The 18,135-nt window shown below is 46.3% G+C and overlaps 1 protein-coding gene across 5 annotated transcripts in view; it reads right to left on the reverse strand.

Moving 5' to 3' along the window:
- The window catches only part of TRIP12 (thyroid hormone receptor interactor 12), a 165,618-nt gene that overhangs the window by 111,637 nt on the left and 35,846 nt on the right, over positions 1-18,135 (reverse strand). For all 5 annotated transcript variants that reach the window (XM_045031305.1, XM_045031304.1, XM_045031303.1 and 2 more), the window contains one exon: positions 10,887-11,033. In XM_045031305.1, the coding sequence (XP_044887240.1) occupies positions 10,887-10,984 (98 nt within the window). In that variant the 5' untranslated portion in view covers positions 10,985-11,033. The remainder of the gene's footprint in view (positions 1-10,886; positions 11,034-18,135) is intronic.

The following is an 18,135-nucleotide window of genomic DNA, read 5'->3' on the forward strand; positions in this document are numbered from 1 at the left end:
ATTCTGCTACTATTCACAGCTGGTAATGGACTGTCTGCCTAGGATGTCAAATTCTTGCTGATTCCTGGAAGATGAAACATTAAGGTAAACCTATGTTGACACCATGTCCATAACTTGATTGCCTCCTGATAAAATGAGGGGATACTTTGATTGTTTACATGACATATTAAAGATGTGTTGTTTGAAAGCCTGTACAGTAGAATTCTTTTGAACAGTTAGGATTGCTATGCAAGCTAATCTGATCACTTGTAATTCTGTAACATTTATATTTAGTCTTATCTTTTTGGGAACAAAGTTCCTTGTATCTTGACATGGTCCAGGTGTGTGCACCTCAACCAGTTCCTAATGCATCTATGATCAGTGTCTATAGGAAGCAAAGAGTACTCCCTTCTGAATGTTCTTGGGATTATGTAGTCACTGGACTGGTGGCCCATGAGAGCTGGGACCACAACTCCGACTCACCCGATACCTCAGGGGGAGATGCATCCATTGCATGGTTGGCTAAAGTCCATGTAGGTGAACTCTGGCTAACAATGTTATGTATGTGTAAGCTTGTATGTGGTACAGAAATTTGAAGCAGGTTCTTATTGTGGTTGATGGATTCCTTTTGATACTGGTAATTATGGTCTGAACAGAGTGAAACCTGTTCTTGGGAAGACATGCTTTTGCTGATTTAGAGTTGATAACGACTCCTATGAACCATCATTTCAGAGACTTTTGTAATCTCCCTTGATGCCCAGGTGCCTGAACAGGTGAAGGACAGATCAGGGCTGTCCTGATGAAGTCTGCCTTTGACCAGCCAAAACAGATTTGGGTATATGTGAATGTCCTACCTCTTCAAATATGTAGCCACTATAGCTAGGCACTTCTTTCCTATCTCAGGGTTGTAGCGAGCATAAATGGTAGAGCTTTGTATTATATTGGTAGTAACAGGAAAAGAGGACTAAGAGAGGATATGAGAGAGATCTAAGTAAATAAGGAAGTGTAATTTACTCCTCATAAAAAGACCCTGAGGTGGGGGGGGGGTCACCAAATGAAATAGGCAGCAAGTTTAAAACAAATAAAAGGAAGTATTTCTTCACACAATGCAGTGTCAACCTGTGGAACTCCTTGCCAGAGGATGCAGTGAAGGCCAAGACTAGGTAAGTTCATGGAGGATAGGGCTATTAGCCAGGATGGGCAGGGATGGTTTCCCCAGCCTCTCTGCCAGAAGCTGGGAATGGGCAACAGCGGATGAATCCCTTGAGGATTACCTGATCTGGTAATTACCTCTGGGGCACCTTGCATTGGCCACTGTTGGAAGACAGGATACAGGGCTAGATGGACCTTTGATCTGACCCAGTATGGCCGTTCTTATGTTCTTAATAATTGAGTCCTACTACAAATCCCAGATACTTCCATATTCTAATTCATTTGGCACACAGGAAGTACAAGCCTTTGAGGAAGAGAGCCACAAGCCAGTCTTGAATCTAAAGGGATGATTCAGGATGGCAAAGCTTGCCTCAGTCAGACTGCAACTATATTTGTTAAATACTCATTCTCCTTAGGATATAGGATAGGACAAAGACACCCATTTTTCTGCAGAATAAGATAACAGGAGTATACGGAGCCTCTTTTATAGCTTCCCGGCCAAGACAAGAAGACATGTCTTAGGTTTTTCACGAGAAGGGTCCCTGAAGAGTGACAGGCAAGAGGGGTGGGTAGGGACAAGAACTGAAATTGGATCAATTAGCCCTGGCAGCAGGGCCGCTGCAACCATTTAGGCAAACTAGGAGGCCACCTAGGGCGCCTAGTGGTTGAGGGCACCTAAAAGTCCCCTCAGGCAAGGAGGTGGAGTGGAGCTGAGCTTGGGGGGGGGGGGCGTGGGGAGGGCTACCCGCAGTAACCGGGGGGGGAGGGAAGAGGGGAGGATGCACACGCACAAGAGAACAGCTCCCCGCCCCAGCTTACCTCCACTCTGCCTCCTCCGCTGAGCACACAGCCCAGCTCTAAGTCTCCTCCAATCAGTGCCGCAAGCCTGGGTGGGGAGGAGAATTAGAGCAGCACCGGTTTGCTCAGTGGAGGAGGTGGAGCCGAGGTGAGCTGGGCGGGCTCCCCAGGCAGGGTTAGCTGCCATGGCAGGGGGGAAGTCTTCCTGGGCGGGGTTAGCTGCCGTGGGGGGCCAGGGGAGGAGAGGGGTTAGCTGTCGCAGTGGGGGGGAGCTGCTGCGGGGGGGGGACTGAGTTAGCTGCATTGTGGGGGGTGGGGTTAGCTGGGCAGGGGGTGCAAGGTGTAAGTTTCGCCTATGGCGCGAAGCTTCCTTGCACCGGCCCTGCCTGACAGTTTCCAGTACCCATCTGTCAGTCAACATTACTCTCCAAGCACAAGGGGGGAAAAAGCCAGTATCCCAATGTTAAGTTTGGGGATGGCTCTTGTCTAATCTAAGCATGGACTCTTGCTTCAAATCTGCTGTCTGGAAGCAGGGGAAGACGATTGTCACCCGAGAGACCAATGACAACTTTTTTTTAAATAAAAAGGTGGAAACCTCACAAAAAACAGTTGCTAAAGGTAAGCGGGAGTCTTCTCTGATTTTCCCTTCATATCTAGGAAGTATATAATTTGGGGTTCAGGTGGAGCTGGGCAATGAGCTAAGTGTAGCCCTGTAATCTTTTAAGAAATTTAAGATGTGGTCGGTGCCTGTGCTTACTAAGTCTAATCTTCAAGGGTAGAATTCTCAATTGTTCTTTGCACCAGACTGGGGATGTCAGATTTTTAGCCATGATGCTCTGTGCATAGTTACTGCAGTGGCCCTGGACCTAGCCATTGTCTGATGCATCCATGGCTGCCTGTAGAGATTTTGATGCAAAACTCAATCTTTGCCACTGATGATTTTCAACTCTGCTCTGGATTCCTGAAGGACATTGGCTAGGAAGGCAATAAAGTTACCAACTTGGATAGGGTACTTTGTAAACAAGTCCTAATATATTGATATTTGTAGCTGAAATGATGCTGACAAGAAGCCTCTTTTAAAAAGATACACTTTTGGGACCTTGTTTCTGGTGTCCTTTCAGACTGTGGTCTTCTCATGGACTACAGAAACCACTAATTAACCTGGTATTATGCAGGTGTAAGATTGTTCTCCACTCAGTACCCCAAAAGGGGTTGGACCAAAGTTGCAAGCATAGTTACCAGATATTAGTTGGTTCATCATTAATTGGTAGTGGTATTCTGGCAGGAGTTGAAGTATCAAAAAGTTAGTAATCTTTATCTTCAAATCACCAAAGTCTCTATTTCAATGGTCTGAGCTCTTTCAGAAACTCCTGGAAGTCTCCAGTCAGGAATTGAAGAAAGTGACATCAGGAGAAGATTATAGGCCATTGGAAAGAGATGAAAGGTATTGCTCAAAAGGCTCAAGACCAGCCTATTCCTCCTTTGCCAGCTGTTCTTGTTCCCGGCGTACAGATGGTCTGACAAGGGGTGCTGAATGTTCATGAGCAACACATCTTGAAGAACAAGAGTTACAAAAAGGCAGATAGCTTTTTCTTTGAGTGCTTGCTCATATTGATTCCATTCTAGGTGACTCACAAGTCGCATCTATGGAGATGGGCTCAGTGTTCACAACTTAACGGCTTGCAGTACTGTTCTACCAAAGCCAGCATCATCCTGGGCCTGCTGGGTAAGCACATAGTGAGACAAAGGTATGGACCGATGACCAGGTGGGCTGCCCTACAGATGTCCTGAATAGGCACTTGGGCCAAAAAGGCTGCCAAAGAGGCCTGCACCCTGGTAGAGTGGGCAGTGACAATCGCCAGGGGCGGCACCTTCGCTTGATCATAGCAGAAGTGAATGCAGGGAGCGATCCAAGAGGAAATTCTCTGAGCAGATACAGGGTGACCTTTCATCCTGTCAGCCACAGCGACAAATAATTGCATTGACTTATGGAATGGTTGGTCCTGCGAATGTAGAAGGCCAGAGCCCTCCTGACGTCCAGGGCACGTAGCCTGCACTCCTCCTCGGACTTATGCAGCTTTCGAAAGAAGACTATCCATAAGTAAATGTCTTGGCTCAAATGAAATTGAGAGGCTACTTTGGAAAGAAAGGCTAGGTGCGGCATTAGCTGGACCTTGTCCTTGTAGAAGACCATGTAAAGAGGTTCTGAGCTGAGCACCCAAATCTCGGACGCCAGGTGGGCCAACATCACCGCAACCAGGAACGTGACCTTCCAGGAAAGAACAGGAAGCCAGAGGCTCAAAAGGGGGACCTGTGAGCCACAACAGCACCAGATTCAAATCCCACAGAGGAACAGGATCCCTGGATGTGTAAGCAAAGGCTCTCCAGGGCCTTAAGGAATTTGGCTGTGATATCCTGAGAGAAAACTGACCTGCCCTCAAGCAGCAGGTGGAAGGCTGAGATGGCTGCTAGATCAACTTTGATCTATGAGAGCAACAAGCCCTGGAGCTTGAGATGCAGGAGGTAGTCTAGAATAAGTTGCAATGAAGCTCGCTCAGGACAGACACCTTTATTTGCCATCCAGCAGATGAACCGCTTCCATTTGGCCAAGTAGCCCGCCACCAGAACCACCTTTCTACTTCCCAACTGGACTCACTGGATCTGGGTTGAGCACTGCCCCTCCTGCACGTTTAGCCACACATCAGCCAAACTGTCAAAGGCAGTGCTGCCAGGTTTGGGTCCAGAAGACTGTCAGGGTTCTGAGCGGCAGCTGGAAGGGGTTGCCACCAAGAGGTCCAGCTGAGTGCTGAACCAGTATTGGCATGGTCAGGCGGCACTGAGGATGACCTTCACCGTGTCCTGCTTAACCTTCATGAGGACCCTGGTCAGCAATGGCACTGGAGGGAAGGTGTACATCAGAGCCCCCAACCACGGGAGCAGGAAGGCGTCCGACAAGTGATCCTCCGTCCATGCCCTGAAACAAGCAGAAAAGTAATATTTCCTGTTCTGCCTGGATACAAATAGGTCCACCCAGGGAATTCCCCACTTATGGAAGACAGAACTGACCACGTCTGGGTGAAGGAACCACTCATTGTGAGACAAGAAAGTCCTGCTGAGGTGGTCTGCCCAAGCATCCTAGGCCCCTGGGAGGTCAGAGGCTATGAGATGTCTGTCATGCTGCAGACAGATGTTCCAGAGCTAGAGAGCTTCTTTGAAGAGGGTTCTGCCCTGCCTGTGGATATAGAAGACTGGCTGTGTTCATCAGAACCTGAATCACCACACCTTGTATGTGAGGCAGAAAGGCTTGGGAGGCTAGGCAAACTGCCCTGAGTTCTTGGACGTTGATGTGCAGGGACCAACTGTGACTGGATTGCGTACTGCGATTGCCCAGAAGGGCTCCCCATCCTAGGTCTGAAGCATCAGATACAAGAGAGTCACCGATGAGACTGGGGCCACGAAAGGGACTCCTTCCAGCACCGACATGTGTTCTCTCACCTGGTGGCAAGATCCCAGTATGCAGTCCAGAATCCTGGTCCATGCTGTGCCGGCTGGGGACATAGACTGGCCCCAGCCATGCAGATAGGGGCCTGAGACAGTCATGTGTGCCAGACCACATAAATGCATGTCACCATGTGACTTAACAGTCCCAGGCATGTGTGGGTGGTGGCAAGTGGCTGGGCACACAGACAGGATGAGGTTCACCATGGCTTGGAATCAAAGTCTCAGGGAGAAAGGCTCTGCCTAGAGTAGAGTACCGCCCCGATCAGTGCAATGCATTGCACTGGAGTTAAGGTTGACTTTCTCTCATTTATTATTAGGCCCAGGTTGCGACAGGTGGAACAGAGCAGATCAAGATGCCGCTGCACCTGATTCGACCGGCCCCTTATCAACCAACCAATTGTCAAGGTATGGGTATATTTGGACTCCCTGAGGTTGCAGGTAAGCGGCCACTGGTGCTATACACTGTGTGAACACTCTTGGGGCCAACGAGAGACCGAAGGGCATTGCTGTGAACTGGAAATGGCACTGACCTAGCAAGAAGTGGAGGAAGTGCCAGTGCCCTAGGAAAAGGGAAATATGGAAATGTGTCCTTTAAAATCGAGGGCGGTATACCAGTCTCCGGGATCCAGGAGGGGGATGATGGAGGCCAGAGAGACCATGCAATACTTCAACTCCTTGAGAGACTTAAGGCAATGCAGGCCTAGAATAGGTCGGAGGCCCCCTTTTGCCTTCAAAATTAGGGAGTAGCGGGAGTAGAATCCTCTTCTTTCCATGTTGCATGGAACTTCTTCTACTGTCCCCAGGCACAGAAGAAGGTTTTCAACCTTCTGAACGAGGAGCTGCTCATGAGAAGGGTACCCGAAGAGGAACAGAGAAGGGGGCTGGAAGGGTTGGTTGGCTATAAATCGCAAGGCATAGCCCGACAAAAAACTGTGCAACACCCAGTGATCCAATGTGATATGGGACCAGGCCGACTATAAAGGTCGGAGGCGGCTGAGAAAGACAGGGAGCGGATCTGGCACATTGACTGGGGCATAATCCTCCGGCACATCCTCAAAATGACTGCTTTTGGCTTCCTTGGTCCCTGGAAGGCCTAGGCTGGGCAGGGAGATAAGATGACTACTGGTGGCGTCACTTAAAAACAACTTCTGTCCTTGTAATAGGAGCCAGACTGAGGGGCATCCCAAGGCCTGAATGACAGGGGAGGAGGTGGGGGGCAGAACAGCTTTCTAGCCTGCTGAGGAATACGCATGCCCAAGGAGCGGAGGGTGGCCCAGGAGTCTTTAAGGCCATGGAGCCTTGCATCAGTTAGCTCAGAGAATAGCCCCATTGCCTTGAAAGGCAAGTCCTGGAAAGTAGTTTACATGTCCTGGGACAGCCCAGAGTTCTGTAACCAGGTGCTGCACCTCATGGTTATCACAGGAGGTGACCACCCTGGACAGCACGTCCTTGGCATCCCAGGCCATCTGGAGGGTACCTCTGGCCACAGACTTGCCCTCTTCTGCCAAGGTGGAAAATTCTTGAGCCCAATACTGTAGAAGGCTCTCCTTGAACTTGCTGATGGAGTCCCACCAGGTTTAAATTGTATCTGCCAAGTAGGGCCTGATGGTTAGATATCCTAAATTGGAGGCTGACTGTTGAATAAAATCTTTCTACCAAATAAGACCAGCCTCTTGGCATCTCTATTCTTGGGGGTGCCACTCGCCTGGCCCTCATTGACGGCAAAGGCAACCAGGAACCCTGTGGGAGGGTGTGTATACAGGTATTCAAACCCCTTTGTGGGGACATAGTACTTTTCCACCTTCTTGGATGTGAGCAGAACAGAAAATGGGTCTGCCATACAGACTTGGCAATTTTCAGCACCTCTGGGCAAATGGGCCATGCGACCTGGGCTGAGGCAGAGGAGAGGAGGACAGTGAAGAGGTCGGACTCCTCAACTAGCTCCTTGACCTCCAAATTCAGGTTGGCAGCCACCCTCTGAAAGTTACTGGGGGGCTATTGGTTTGTGAGGGCCCTGTCACCACCTCATCCAGGGACAACGAGGACGACTGCACCACCAGAGGGTGGCTTCCCCTTGCTCCATTGGGCTGCTTTGTGGCCACTAGGGCCTCCTGTGAAGTTGCCACTTCAGATTTGGCACCATGCCCCGACTCTGGTGCCAGCTGTGCTGGGGGTAGCCTGTCCGATGCAGCCTGGAAGGAGCAGTGGTAGAACGGTACCGGCATAACAGGTACACCTCCAAGGGTTCCTTTATTGCCACTGGGTGGGCCATTGCCCTCAACCCAATGCCAGTGCTGCAGGCATCTTGGTGGGTTCCCAACAAGAAGATGATTCACCCCCCCCTTTTTGGGGGGGGGGCACTGAACTGGCCCTCTGACCCAGACCACTGTCCTTTTGGTGATCAGGGTGGAGAGGTCTAAGCCTGAGTCTCTTGACTGACCCTCGTAGGTGACCGGTATGAAGACAGCCAGGGCTGCTGCCTGCCTAAAGAACGGTACCAGGGCCCCAGTGACTGGTGTCATGACCAGGAACTGTCCCATACTGGTGGGGACTAATGCCTGGGAGATCTGTGCGGCAACGGCAATCAGCACCTTGGCAATCTCTGGCGGGAGGACCACAGTACTGTGAATACAGGGATCGGCATCATGACTCCCGAGTCCCATGTCTTGTTAGTGGAAACCATGGCACTGTAGATCTGGGCCTCCTGGCCAGAGACCGAGGCTGCAGTATCAGGATCCTTGGCCATGGCAAAGGGGAACGATGTTTGCAGTCCAGGGACGGGGACACTCCACTGCCTTCGGGGGCGGTCTCATAACGACTTGATCGTCGGTACCAGTGTCTTGGAGGGATCCGCCATACAGCCAAGCGCCTGCAGTATCAGTCAGCCTAACTGTTCTTTGGCCACCGGGCCCACTTCAGGAGCAGATGGCCCTGCAATGGGAAAGGACCCCCTACCGTGCCCTGGAGTCTGAGGCAGGTCCCTGGCTGGGCTAAGGGGTCTGACTATAGCGGTACCCCCGAGAGACTGCGTAGCAGGCACGAGGCCAAACAGGTCCTTTGCCTGAAGTTTTTCTTGTGCCTACGGACAAGTCGACCTAGACTGCTTCTTTGGTACCAGTAAGGGGGAACAGTGCTGGGTGGATTCTGCTGCTGGCGGTGCACTGCATGCCGATACTAAAGTACCGGGCACAGAGTCAGAGTGCAAGGGCTCTGATTCCAGGCACAGATCAGCCTCCATGAGACGGGCCCTCAAATCAAATGTCCCATTCCAAGTCCAGGGACAAACATTTTTGCAGATCTGGCAGTTTTTTCTATGCAACTCCCCCAAGAACTTTAAACAGCTATCATGAGGGTCACTGATGGTCATCAGCTGGCTGCACTGAGACATGGCTTGAAGCCTGGAGAGCAGGGCATGCCCTGCTCCGGGACAAAGTCCCAGCCTGGACTCTAACTACTAGACTACTATTAAAAATACTGAACAGCTAACTAATCACTCAACTGAACACAAAGGAGAATTGTCTAAACAGTGAAGAACTGCTAATGCTCTTGCTAAGCAAGACCAGATGCTCCAACCAACTGTCACAGGCAGTAAGAAGGAACAGAGGGTGTAGGGCTGGTGGCACTTGATATATTGCCACATGAGCTTAGGCACTCCAGAGGGCACCACAGCTGGTCCCATGGAGATATTTGCTGTAGCGGTATTTAACAACTGTGCATGTGGGCCCCCCCACACCCAGAATGGAATAGACATGAGCGAGCACTTGAAACTTCCTTTTTTTTTTTTTTTAAACCAATAAGATACAGGGCAACTCCTGGATGTAGGTCCCCAGTACATCCAATAGGGTCAAGGTGGAGCATTATAGGGATACGGCTGGTTCCAGTATGACTGACCAGGTCATTGTCATGCATGAAGTGGATGAGACAGGGCTCTGAAATTCAAGTCCTTGGTCTGCAGAGAAGCTCTCTCATTGATTAGTGTGATCAAAGAGGAAAAGTTTCCCTGATAAAGTGGAGAGAAAGTGTACCCTGGTGAAGGAGATGAATAAGCTTCCCGCAGAGGTGACACTCAAATTTAAGGTGACTATGGCACCAAGAGACCAGGGCTATGACATCAGTGCGAGAAACATAGCCATCTCTTTGCACATTGAAATCAGCCAGTACCATTAAGGTTTCTATTATCCATGCTGATGTCAGTACTAGTAGCAGTGTCGATGCTGGTGATTCAAGGTCGCCAGAATTGTTGGGTATAGGTACTGAAAATGTCTTGTACCTTTTGAGTACAGAGCCACATATTGAGAAAGCATCACATCTCCTTGTTGAATGAGAGAGCTTAGTGCTCCCCCTTGTGTCTTAAGAATGGAAGAGGGGAATCTGTGAGAGGAGTCTATACAGCCTAGTGTTTGGATCTCCCCTGCCTTGGTGAGGAGGCAATATTGGTCTTTGCTGCCAGTGTGGTCACTGATAAGGTGGTTTACAGTTGCCCCAAATCCTTGCCTGACAGTGCCATGAAGGCAGGCACCAATGTTGGGTGTTGTGTGGTGCTGGCAAAGGCAATGGCTGACTAGGACTTAAGACCAGTTCTATCTTGAAGACAGATTCTTGTTCCTTGCGGTCCAAAGTGTCTTATTGATGGCTAAAGTTGCATCTTGAACAAAGTGAACCTGAATTTCCTTGTCCTGGTCAAAAAGGAACAGCCAACCAAGGAGCTGTTGACCATACTGCTGTTTATATAATCGGATAGACCAAAACTAGTGTTAGTGGACCAAAACGTGACTAAATGCCTCCTTGAGTACTAAGAACCACTCTCCCTGTGTGTACAGCACAAGGCAGCAGTCCTCTGGTTAGTCAGCTTTGTATGTTGACTCTTAAATACAAGAGGTGTTTTGAGAAACTAATCAAGTGGCCAAATATCTAATTTGAGATCAAACAGGCCTTATCACACAATAAAATGCTTTGACACTGCACAAGCAGGTGTTTTCACTTGCTAAAAGAGAAAATTACATCAGTCACTTGTCCCATTTAAAGGAGTAAGTTAGACCGTGTGAACACCATTTCAGGTTACCTGCTGTAATAGAGATATATAAATAAATCCTTTTTCGGGGTAGTCTGGATGGATTCTGTTTTTTTGGAGTTCACAATCACTCTTGGGCTATGTGGCTCAGGAGAACAAATTATGTATTTTCACATTCTATGTCTAGATTTCATGATAGCTGGAAGATTACATATAACCAGATTCCATATTTTACACTTCACCTGATCACTTCAGCCTACAACAGCACTGCAGCTGTAATTTGAGGAAAAACATTTATGAAGTCACAGCAATTCCAGTTATTAGGATTACAAAACTTGAAAGACTGAATTTAATGGCATTAAGTCATGCTGCATTTACATACTAATATATATATAAGAAACTCTGAACAAAAGGCAAATATACTTGTAGCTAATAGCGATCTTACCTTCCTCCTAATGTGTCGTCTTGTGGTTGGGCCCCGGCAGTGTTCCTCTGTGAACGTCGCAGTGACCCCCCTGGATTGTTATTAGGCCGGTTGGACATTGGCACCTCTCTCCTGAAGGGACATACCCTTTCTAGACACTACCATTCACTGTAAGGAAAAAAAAAAGTCAATACATTTAGACACAGAAAAGGATTCTTGAAGATACTACATTAAGTAAGAAAAGTGTCTTCATGGAATGGAAGGCTTAAGTCTGTTCCAAGTCAAGTGATACTCTAGAAGATAACCTCATTACCGCTCAATATGCAGGGTGGATAAAAATCAAGGATTTTCTTTAAAAAAAGAAAAATCAGATTTTATTTAAAGCGGATTTTTGAGAGGGAAAAAAAACCCTATCTAAAGATAGTTTTAATTAAGATATCTTTGAGCTAAAAATGTATCTTCATGGAATAGGGATTATAAATTCTAATTCTATAGTATGAGACAATATATTCATGTAATGTTTAAGAAAAGTTTTGTAAATGAGTTCCAGTAGTTTATGGATTAGGGACACAATCTTTTGGGGTTCCACAGTCTTCTGTATAGATTACTTAGGTTAATCTACCCAATGGGACACAGTGCTCAGTCTAGAAGATACCAGAGATGCTTAATTTTGCAGTTCTCAAACTGTGGATTTGTGTCTCCAGAGGAAACATGCTTGTTAACAGCAAAAAAGTGTTTTAAAATAAATACAGAGAGGTGAGAACAGACCAACTCTATTGTCCCTCTGCAAATTTGTATACACAGTCAATCCCTTATCTCTCTCTAAAAGTGCAAAGTTTCAAAAAGTTCAATGAATAGAAAATTGTTGGGGGCGGTAGAGATATGGACAAGGAGAAGTCATGAGATAAATGTGAGAAGCGAGGGACGTAATATTTTTACAAAACAAGCATGTTTGCGGTTGAAGAAAAAAAATCCAGATTCCATAATATTATTTAAATTGTTTTATTTAACTAAAACATTTGTCTGGTGATATTCTCCTCCTAATACAGCATGAGTTGTGAAGAATATGTATTAAGGTTATAACAACCAACAAGAAAGTACTTTTATGTAGAAAACCATGATTAACTAGAGTCTAACTAGTGATTTAAATCAATTTGATTTAAATCAAATCCACCCTCTCAATATGTATTAGTTACATTTAGTCAACATGACATTCTATATTAGAGTTTTTTTTTCTAGAAAAGAGCATTTAGTTTTTGGTGATGCTTTCATGGAAAGAGGTAGGACATGGACTGTTTAAAATCCACAGCATTTATAAACATATTTAGGGAGAAATGCATTCTTTTTAGTGGTACCTACATACATTATTAAGTTGACAACTAAACAAGTGTCTGAGAACTGTACACTTCCTTATGGAGGTGGCACAGTTGTATTGCTGCCAATTCCTGGGAGAAGGGATGCTTTACAAGTACAGTAGTTTAACATTTTTAAACTTCTGCATACATGTGTGAATTAGATAAACATATAACCATTCAGCATACGAGACCGTCATTAGCCAGAAATTCTTGTTCGGAGATCAGATTTCATCTGATCTGTTTTTAAAGTTGTTGGGAGCACTGAATTTACAATTGCTAGAGAGAAAGTTACCTTAAAATAATCAACTCAAGAAACACTTACTCAAGTAAAATAGGTACATGATGCCTTTATACTTAATCTTGGGAAGCCTACAACATTCTCACATATCTGACTTTCTAAATATGGCTTTGCCAATGACCTCAAAGAGAAAGACCCCATACTGCCCTGCCAATGTCCTTGGACAGAAATATTTTGAGATTCATGCTTGCTCCGTTCCTAAACAGAGAAAGAGAAGTACCTCATATTGTGGCAAATTATGCTATTTTGTTTATGTAGGCAAGCTGATAGCAACTGAACTGTGGTCAGTAAACCTGTTTTTACTTATGACTCCATCCATAATTTTAAAAATCAAAAGGGGATTTGCAGGCAAAACAGCTGCAACAAAGAATATAGCATTACTTATATGAAAGTAGAAAGGACAGGAAAACTGGATAAGGTCCAAAGTGTCAGAAGTTCAAACCACCACTTGGACAGCAACAGATATTAAAGTATGATAGTTTAAGGGGTATTTTTAAGCTCAGGTTTTGAGAGCTGACTGCTGAAGCATAGCTCAGCACTTAGCGCAGCCACTGAAGTCATTTTAAAAGCTTGTGTTCTCATATTAGTAAGAGGTATTTTGAATAGCAGATATTCAAAACCAGTACTAGAGATTATTAAAAGTAGTTGAATGAGATGCATAACACATTAGTCCTCGTGGATCCGACCTTGACCAGTTAGATTTCTCATGCCTGCTAAATAACACCAACGTTCCCGGAGCCTTTCACAGGCTTTTGCCCTCTCTTCCTTAGGATATCACAACTGCTCACATGGATTTTGCAACATCCAGATTTCAATGTTGCATTGTAATCTGATCACAATCCTAGACAAGTGGAAGACTGATGCTAGGCACTCTTGTCTGTTAGTACAGCTGCAGCATATCGCAGTCTCTCTGTATAACTCAGACTGGGATTAGTGTTAGGGAACAATGTAGGAGTCCCATGCCTACCTCATAATATTAGATATTATCTGCAAGAGACCCACCACACTGGTTTCCCCAAAAAGCACGTGCACTACACAGACTGAAGTCAACTAATCTTTCGTTTGGAGCATTTCCCAAGTCACAGTATGTCAACTGTATAGTGTTCAACTAATGCACAAGTTTCCCTTCAGAAGCATGGCTCTGATGCATTCCCCTCCTCTGCAAGAAGGGGGGGGGGGGGGCACAAATCACCCATAAATCTGAGCTGTTCATGGGAGAGACTGTATAAGATTTCCAGCTACATGACTAAACAGTGACAGAATTTCTTCTGGCTGCCTGTACACTAGAAGTATATTTTGTCCACAGCCATTTCATTAACACTATCTACTTACATCCAGAGTAAAAATTCTCCCTACGAAGAACGCATAAAAGATTCCCCCAAAGTCACCGAGAGGCAAGGCTGCTAGAGATATAGACTGCAGGAATCCCAGAGAAATGGAATATACTGTTATGGAAGGCACTAGCAGGTGGTTGTTACTTTTTTTCTCAGCATGTGAGCAAGTATTGCTGTGTTGCCAATTCTGGTGGTCCCCCCCAAGAGACATGACTCTGGTGGGAGCTAGACTGGCACCAGTTTTTCCAATGACAAGAGACACTCCAACCCAGAAAATTTAGCCTTCTCCATGACTGCCTGTCTGGTTAATCCATCCAGGAAGTGGAGCAATCAAAGATGCTGTAGGCAGAGCTGTAGTGCTCTCCCTCCCCACAGCAACCCAAAGCCATTCTCATAGGAGGAAGCAACATGAACAGGACAGTTTTTCTGCCCCCTTTCCCTCCCTCATGCAATACCCAGCCTGGGAACAGTATGCCAGCTGGCCTGGGAGTGGAGATGAGGAACCGAAGAGTAGAGGTGAGGTTGGGAAACTGAAGTGATGAGAGTTGAGGCAGAACTGCTGGGGAGGGGATAGGCAGATGCAAGGCCAAAAGCTCCTTCAGCAGGGGCAAGAATGACCATAACCCAATAAGTTTGGGAGAGAGTGGACAATAATATTTGTCTCACACAAGATATGTGCGAGGGAGGGAGGGAATTGCAAAAATTAAAATGCCACCCCCCCGTTACACACACACACACACACACACACACACACACACACCTTCAGCTCCCTTCAAGAAATCCAAAGAAAAAAAAAATCATGATTTCTTTGGATTTCTTGAGGTTTAATACTGGTATTGATTCTTAAAAATTTGTTGTTGGTAATTTTAGTTATGCCCAAAGTTTTTTTTAGCAGAGCCCTCTTTTAAGAGAAGGAACAGCATCAGCAGGAATGTTTGCTTCCTGCCCCTGGGCTAGTATCAATTTCTGAAGCAGAGTTGCTTTCTGGAATCAGGCAATGGTGTTGGGCTGAAGTTCCTGCAAGAAGCAATTGCACTGAAAGTTGTCTGGCTGTGTCATTCCAGGATGTGTACGTGTGAATGCATGCACGTGGACATGTACACATGAGTGTAAGTAAAAATAGGGCATGATTCTCTCAGCATATATTCTGACTCGGGTCACTAATTCTTCCTTCACCACAAGCTGACTTGCAAGGGCCCAGATTTTTTTTTTTATTATTAATTAATATTATATGGAGATATACCTAGATTTCTGCTAGGCAGTGGAACAATGCTGTGATTGGAACAGGACTCTGGCGTCTATTGCAGGAGGTAACAGTTTCTTAAACAGTCTTCTTGCTTTGTGTCTTTCACCAACAGAAACTGATTCAATAAAGAAAGAAAAAGATTCTACCTCACCCAGCTTAGCTCTTGCATATCTGGGACCAACACGGCTACAACCCCACCGCAAGCAGCAATTAAAATGTTTTATGTAGGAAATATTTTTTTTAAAAAAACCAATATTTTGGCTCTCAAATTGAAAAGGCTGGATGTCACAGAGGAAGAATTCCATTCCAAATAGCTTAGAAGATATGAAACAGGAGAAGGCAGATGCCATGCAAAGCAATTCAGACCCAGAGAAGTGGAGCTCCACTCTACTTAGAAAGCCTGGATAGTAGCTACTTCTTCCTGCAAGCCTCTGCCTACTCTCAATTCTAAAACAATGTTTAACCTCATTCTGTCCCTCATGCTGCTCACCGTACATGGATCCCTAAACCAAATCAGTTCAAAGAGACTCCCACCTTGCAAGTGATATTTACTAACAGCGAAGTTCAAATGTTTGCTGATATTTTATTTTGGGAGTTTACATATATATAAATGGTTTTTAAGATTACTAACTGTAATCCTGCCACAATACTTCCAGTTTGCGTCAATTTTGTGCAGCTTTGTGACTGGCCCCACTCGCTATCCAGCAAAGCATATGGGATTTTTCTAAGTGTGTATGTATATGATGTGTATTTTTTAATATATACACAAAACAAACACACACACACACACACACACACACACACACACACACACCCACCAACCAAAAGACCAAAAACCAGTGCCGAGATTTATTATAAAAGAAGGGGTCCTCCACATCCTTGCTCCTGGGAGCCCAGGAGTCTATTCAGATTCTCCTAGAGGAGTGGTTTTCAAACTTTTTCTGGGGACCCAGTTGAAGAAAATTGTTGATGCCCATGACCCAACTGAACTGGGGATGAGGGATTTAAGGTGTGGGAGGGGATCAGAGCTCTGGGGTGGGGCCATGAATGAGGGGTTTCAGATGCAGGAAGGTGTTCCAGATTTGGGGGGCTTAGGGCTGGGGATTGGGGCATGGCTTTACCTCTGGCGGCTCCCAGTCAGCAGCACAGCCGGGGTAGAGGCAGGCTTGACACCTCTCCTAGTACTGCACACTGTGCTGCACCCTGGAAGGGGCCAGCAGCAGGTCCAGCTCCTAGGCAGAGGTGCGCACAAGCGGCTCTGCACAGCTCTTGCCTGCAGACACCGCCCCTCCCCCGCAGCTCCCATTGGGAATGCAGAGCTGGTGCTTGGGGTGACGGCAGTGCACAGAGTCCTGTGGCCCCCCTGCCTAGAAGCCGGACCCACTGCTGGCCACTTCCGGGGCACAGCGCGACAGTGGAACAGGTAGGCACTAGCCTGCCTTAGCTGGGCAGCACCACCAACAGGTCTTTTAACGTCCCGGTTGGCAGTGCTGACCAGAGCTGCTAGGGTACTTTGGTACTGAGCAAGACAACCCAGTGCCTTACATGCCACGACTCAGTACTGAGTCGTGACCCAGACTTGGGAAAACACTGTCCCAGAGTTCCATCATGCAATTTCAGTACTTTTCTTATTCAGAAGTGGTTAGATTCACAAGTAAATCTGAGTCCCTTCTCATTCACTGAATTCCTTTATCTTTTCAAGAACAAGCCCCACACAGGGAGTATTGCAAGTGCTTTTCCCTTATTTAGATGTCTACAAGGCACAGCTTAGCTTTCTTGTTTGTATCTACTATGACATGAACAAACTTTGTCAAAATTGCATTTTAATTAGCAGGGCACTGATTTAACATGTGAAATTAGAGACATCACATGCATCAAGTGAACTGCTAAGGGTTGTGTGTGTTCAAGTACCCATTATTTGCAGCTGAGTATTAGTCAAAGTTTCACTGGCTTGCCTTCTTCATACAGAAGGAGTATCCAATTGCTGCTTAAGCCATGAATAATGCCAAAGTACTGGTCCATAGTGATTTTGCTTTCATGTATAAGGTCCTTAACAGACTTGGACTTGAGAGGACAGTCCATAATGTTTCAAGCACATCCCACCACGTACCTTTTGAAGTCTGGCACCCAAACTGCCTTCCTGCCCCGTGCAGGAGTTGGAACAGCCATTGCCTGGTGATCACATTTCAAGAGGCCAGACACCATAGGAAGGATGGCAATAAAGGTGCCAAGATGTAGGCAGGTGTGTTCTAGCAGTTAGAGCATGGGACAGAGTCTGGAGACCTGAGCTCTGCTATAGCTATCACTCAATCACTGCATGACGTTGACTTGTCCAATCTGTCCGTTTCCCCATCTGTAGAATGGATTTTAGTACTTACACTGAAGTGTTCAGACATTCCCTGGTAAAAGCACTAAGATCCAGATCCTCAGATGAATTTAGATGCCCAACTCACATTGATCTGTGCCAAAATGCCAAGCATTAGCTGTATTTGCAGCCAGTGGACCATTGCCACTACTAATTTAGCGTGCTTCAGGTGGACTAAAAGAGTATCTGCCAAAAATGTGTCTCAGATGAGATCTGCTGTGCAAAGATGAGCCTCAAAAGAGTGACTGTGCCTGAATGCTGGCTTTATGCATCTCCCCACTGACCTTCCCCTGTAGTCTCTGTCAAAGGTTACCTGCAGTTGGAGTGTGAAAAGGAGAACAGTACTACTTTGTTGCGGAACTGTCAGGTAGGTTCTGTTTATGAAAGGCCAGAGAAGATCATGGAGACCCTATATATTTGTGTACATGCCAAAAAAGTCTAAAAATAGGCAAAATGGTTAGTAGGTTATAGTAACCAAACACCAAGTTCTGGATGCAGAGATGGCAGACACCTGATAGCAGAACCATAACATTTCACCAGCACTGCTCCTGGACAAGATCTGGTGTCCATGGGGTCCTGACAAACCCAACAATCACAAGCAGATTAAAGCCTCACTGGTAGTCCCAGCTGGACTATACAAGCAGTTTCGACTTAGTGCTCATGTATGACCAA

Source organism: Mauremys mutica, chromosome 9 (assembly GCF_020497125.1).
Source record: "Mauremys mutica isolate MM-2020 ecotype Southern chromosome 9, ASM2049712v1, whole genome shotgun sequence".
NCBI lineage: Eukaryota > Metazoa > Chordata > Testudines > Geoemydidae > Mauremys > Mauremys mutica.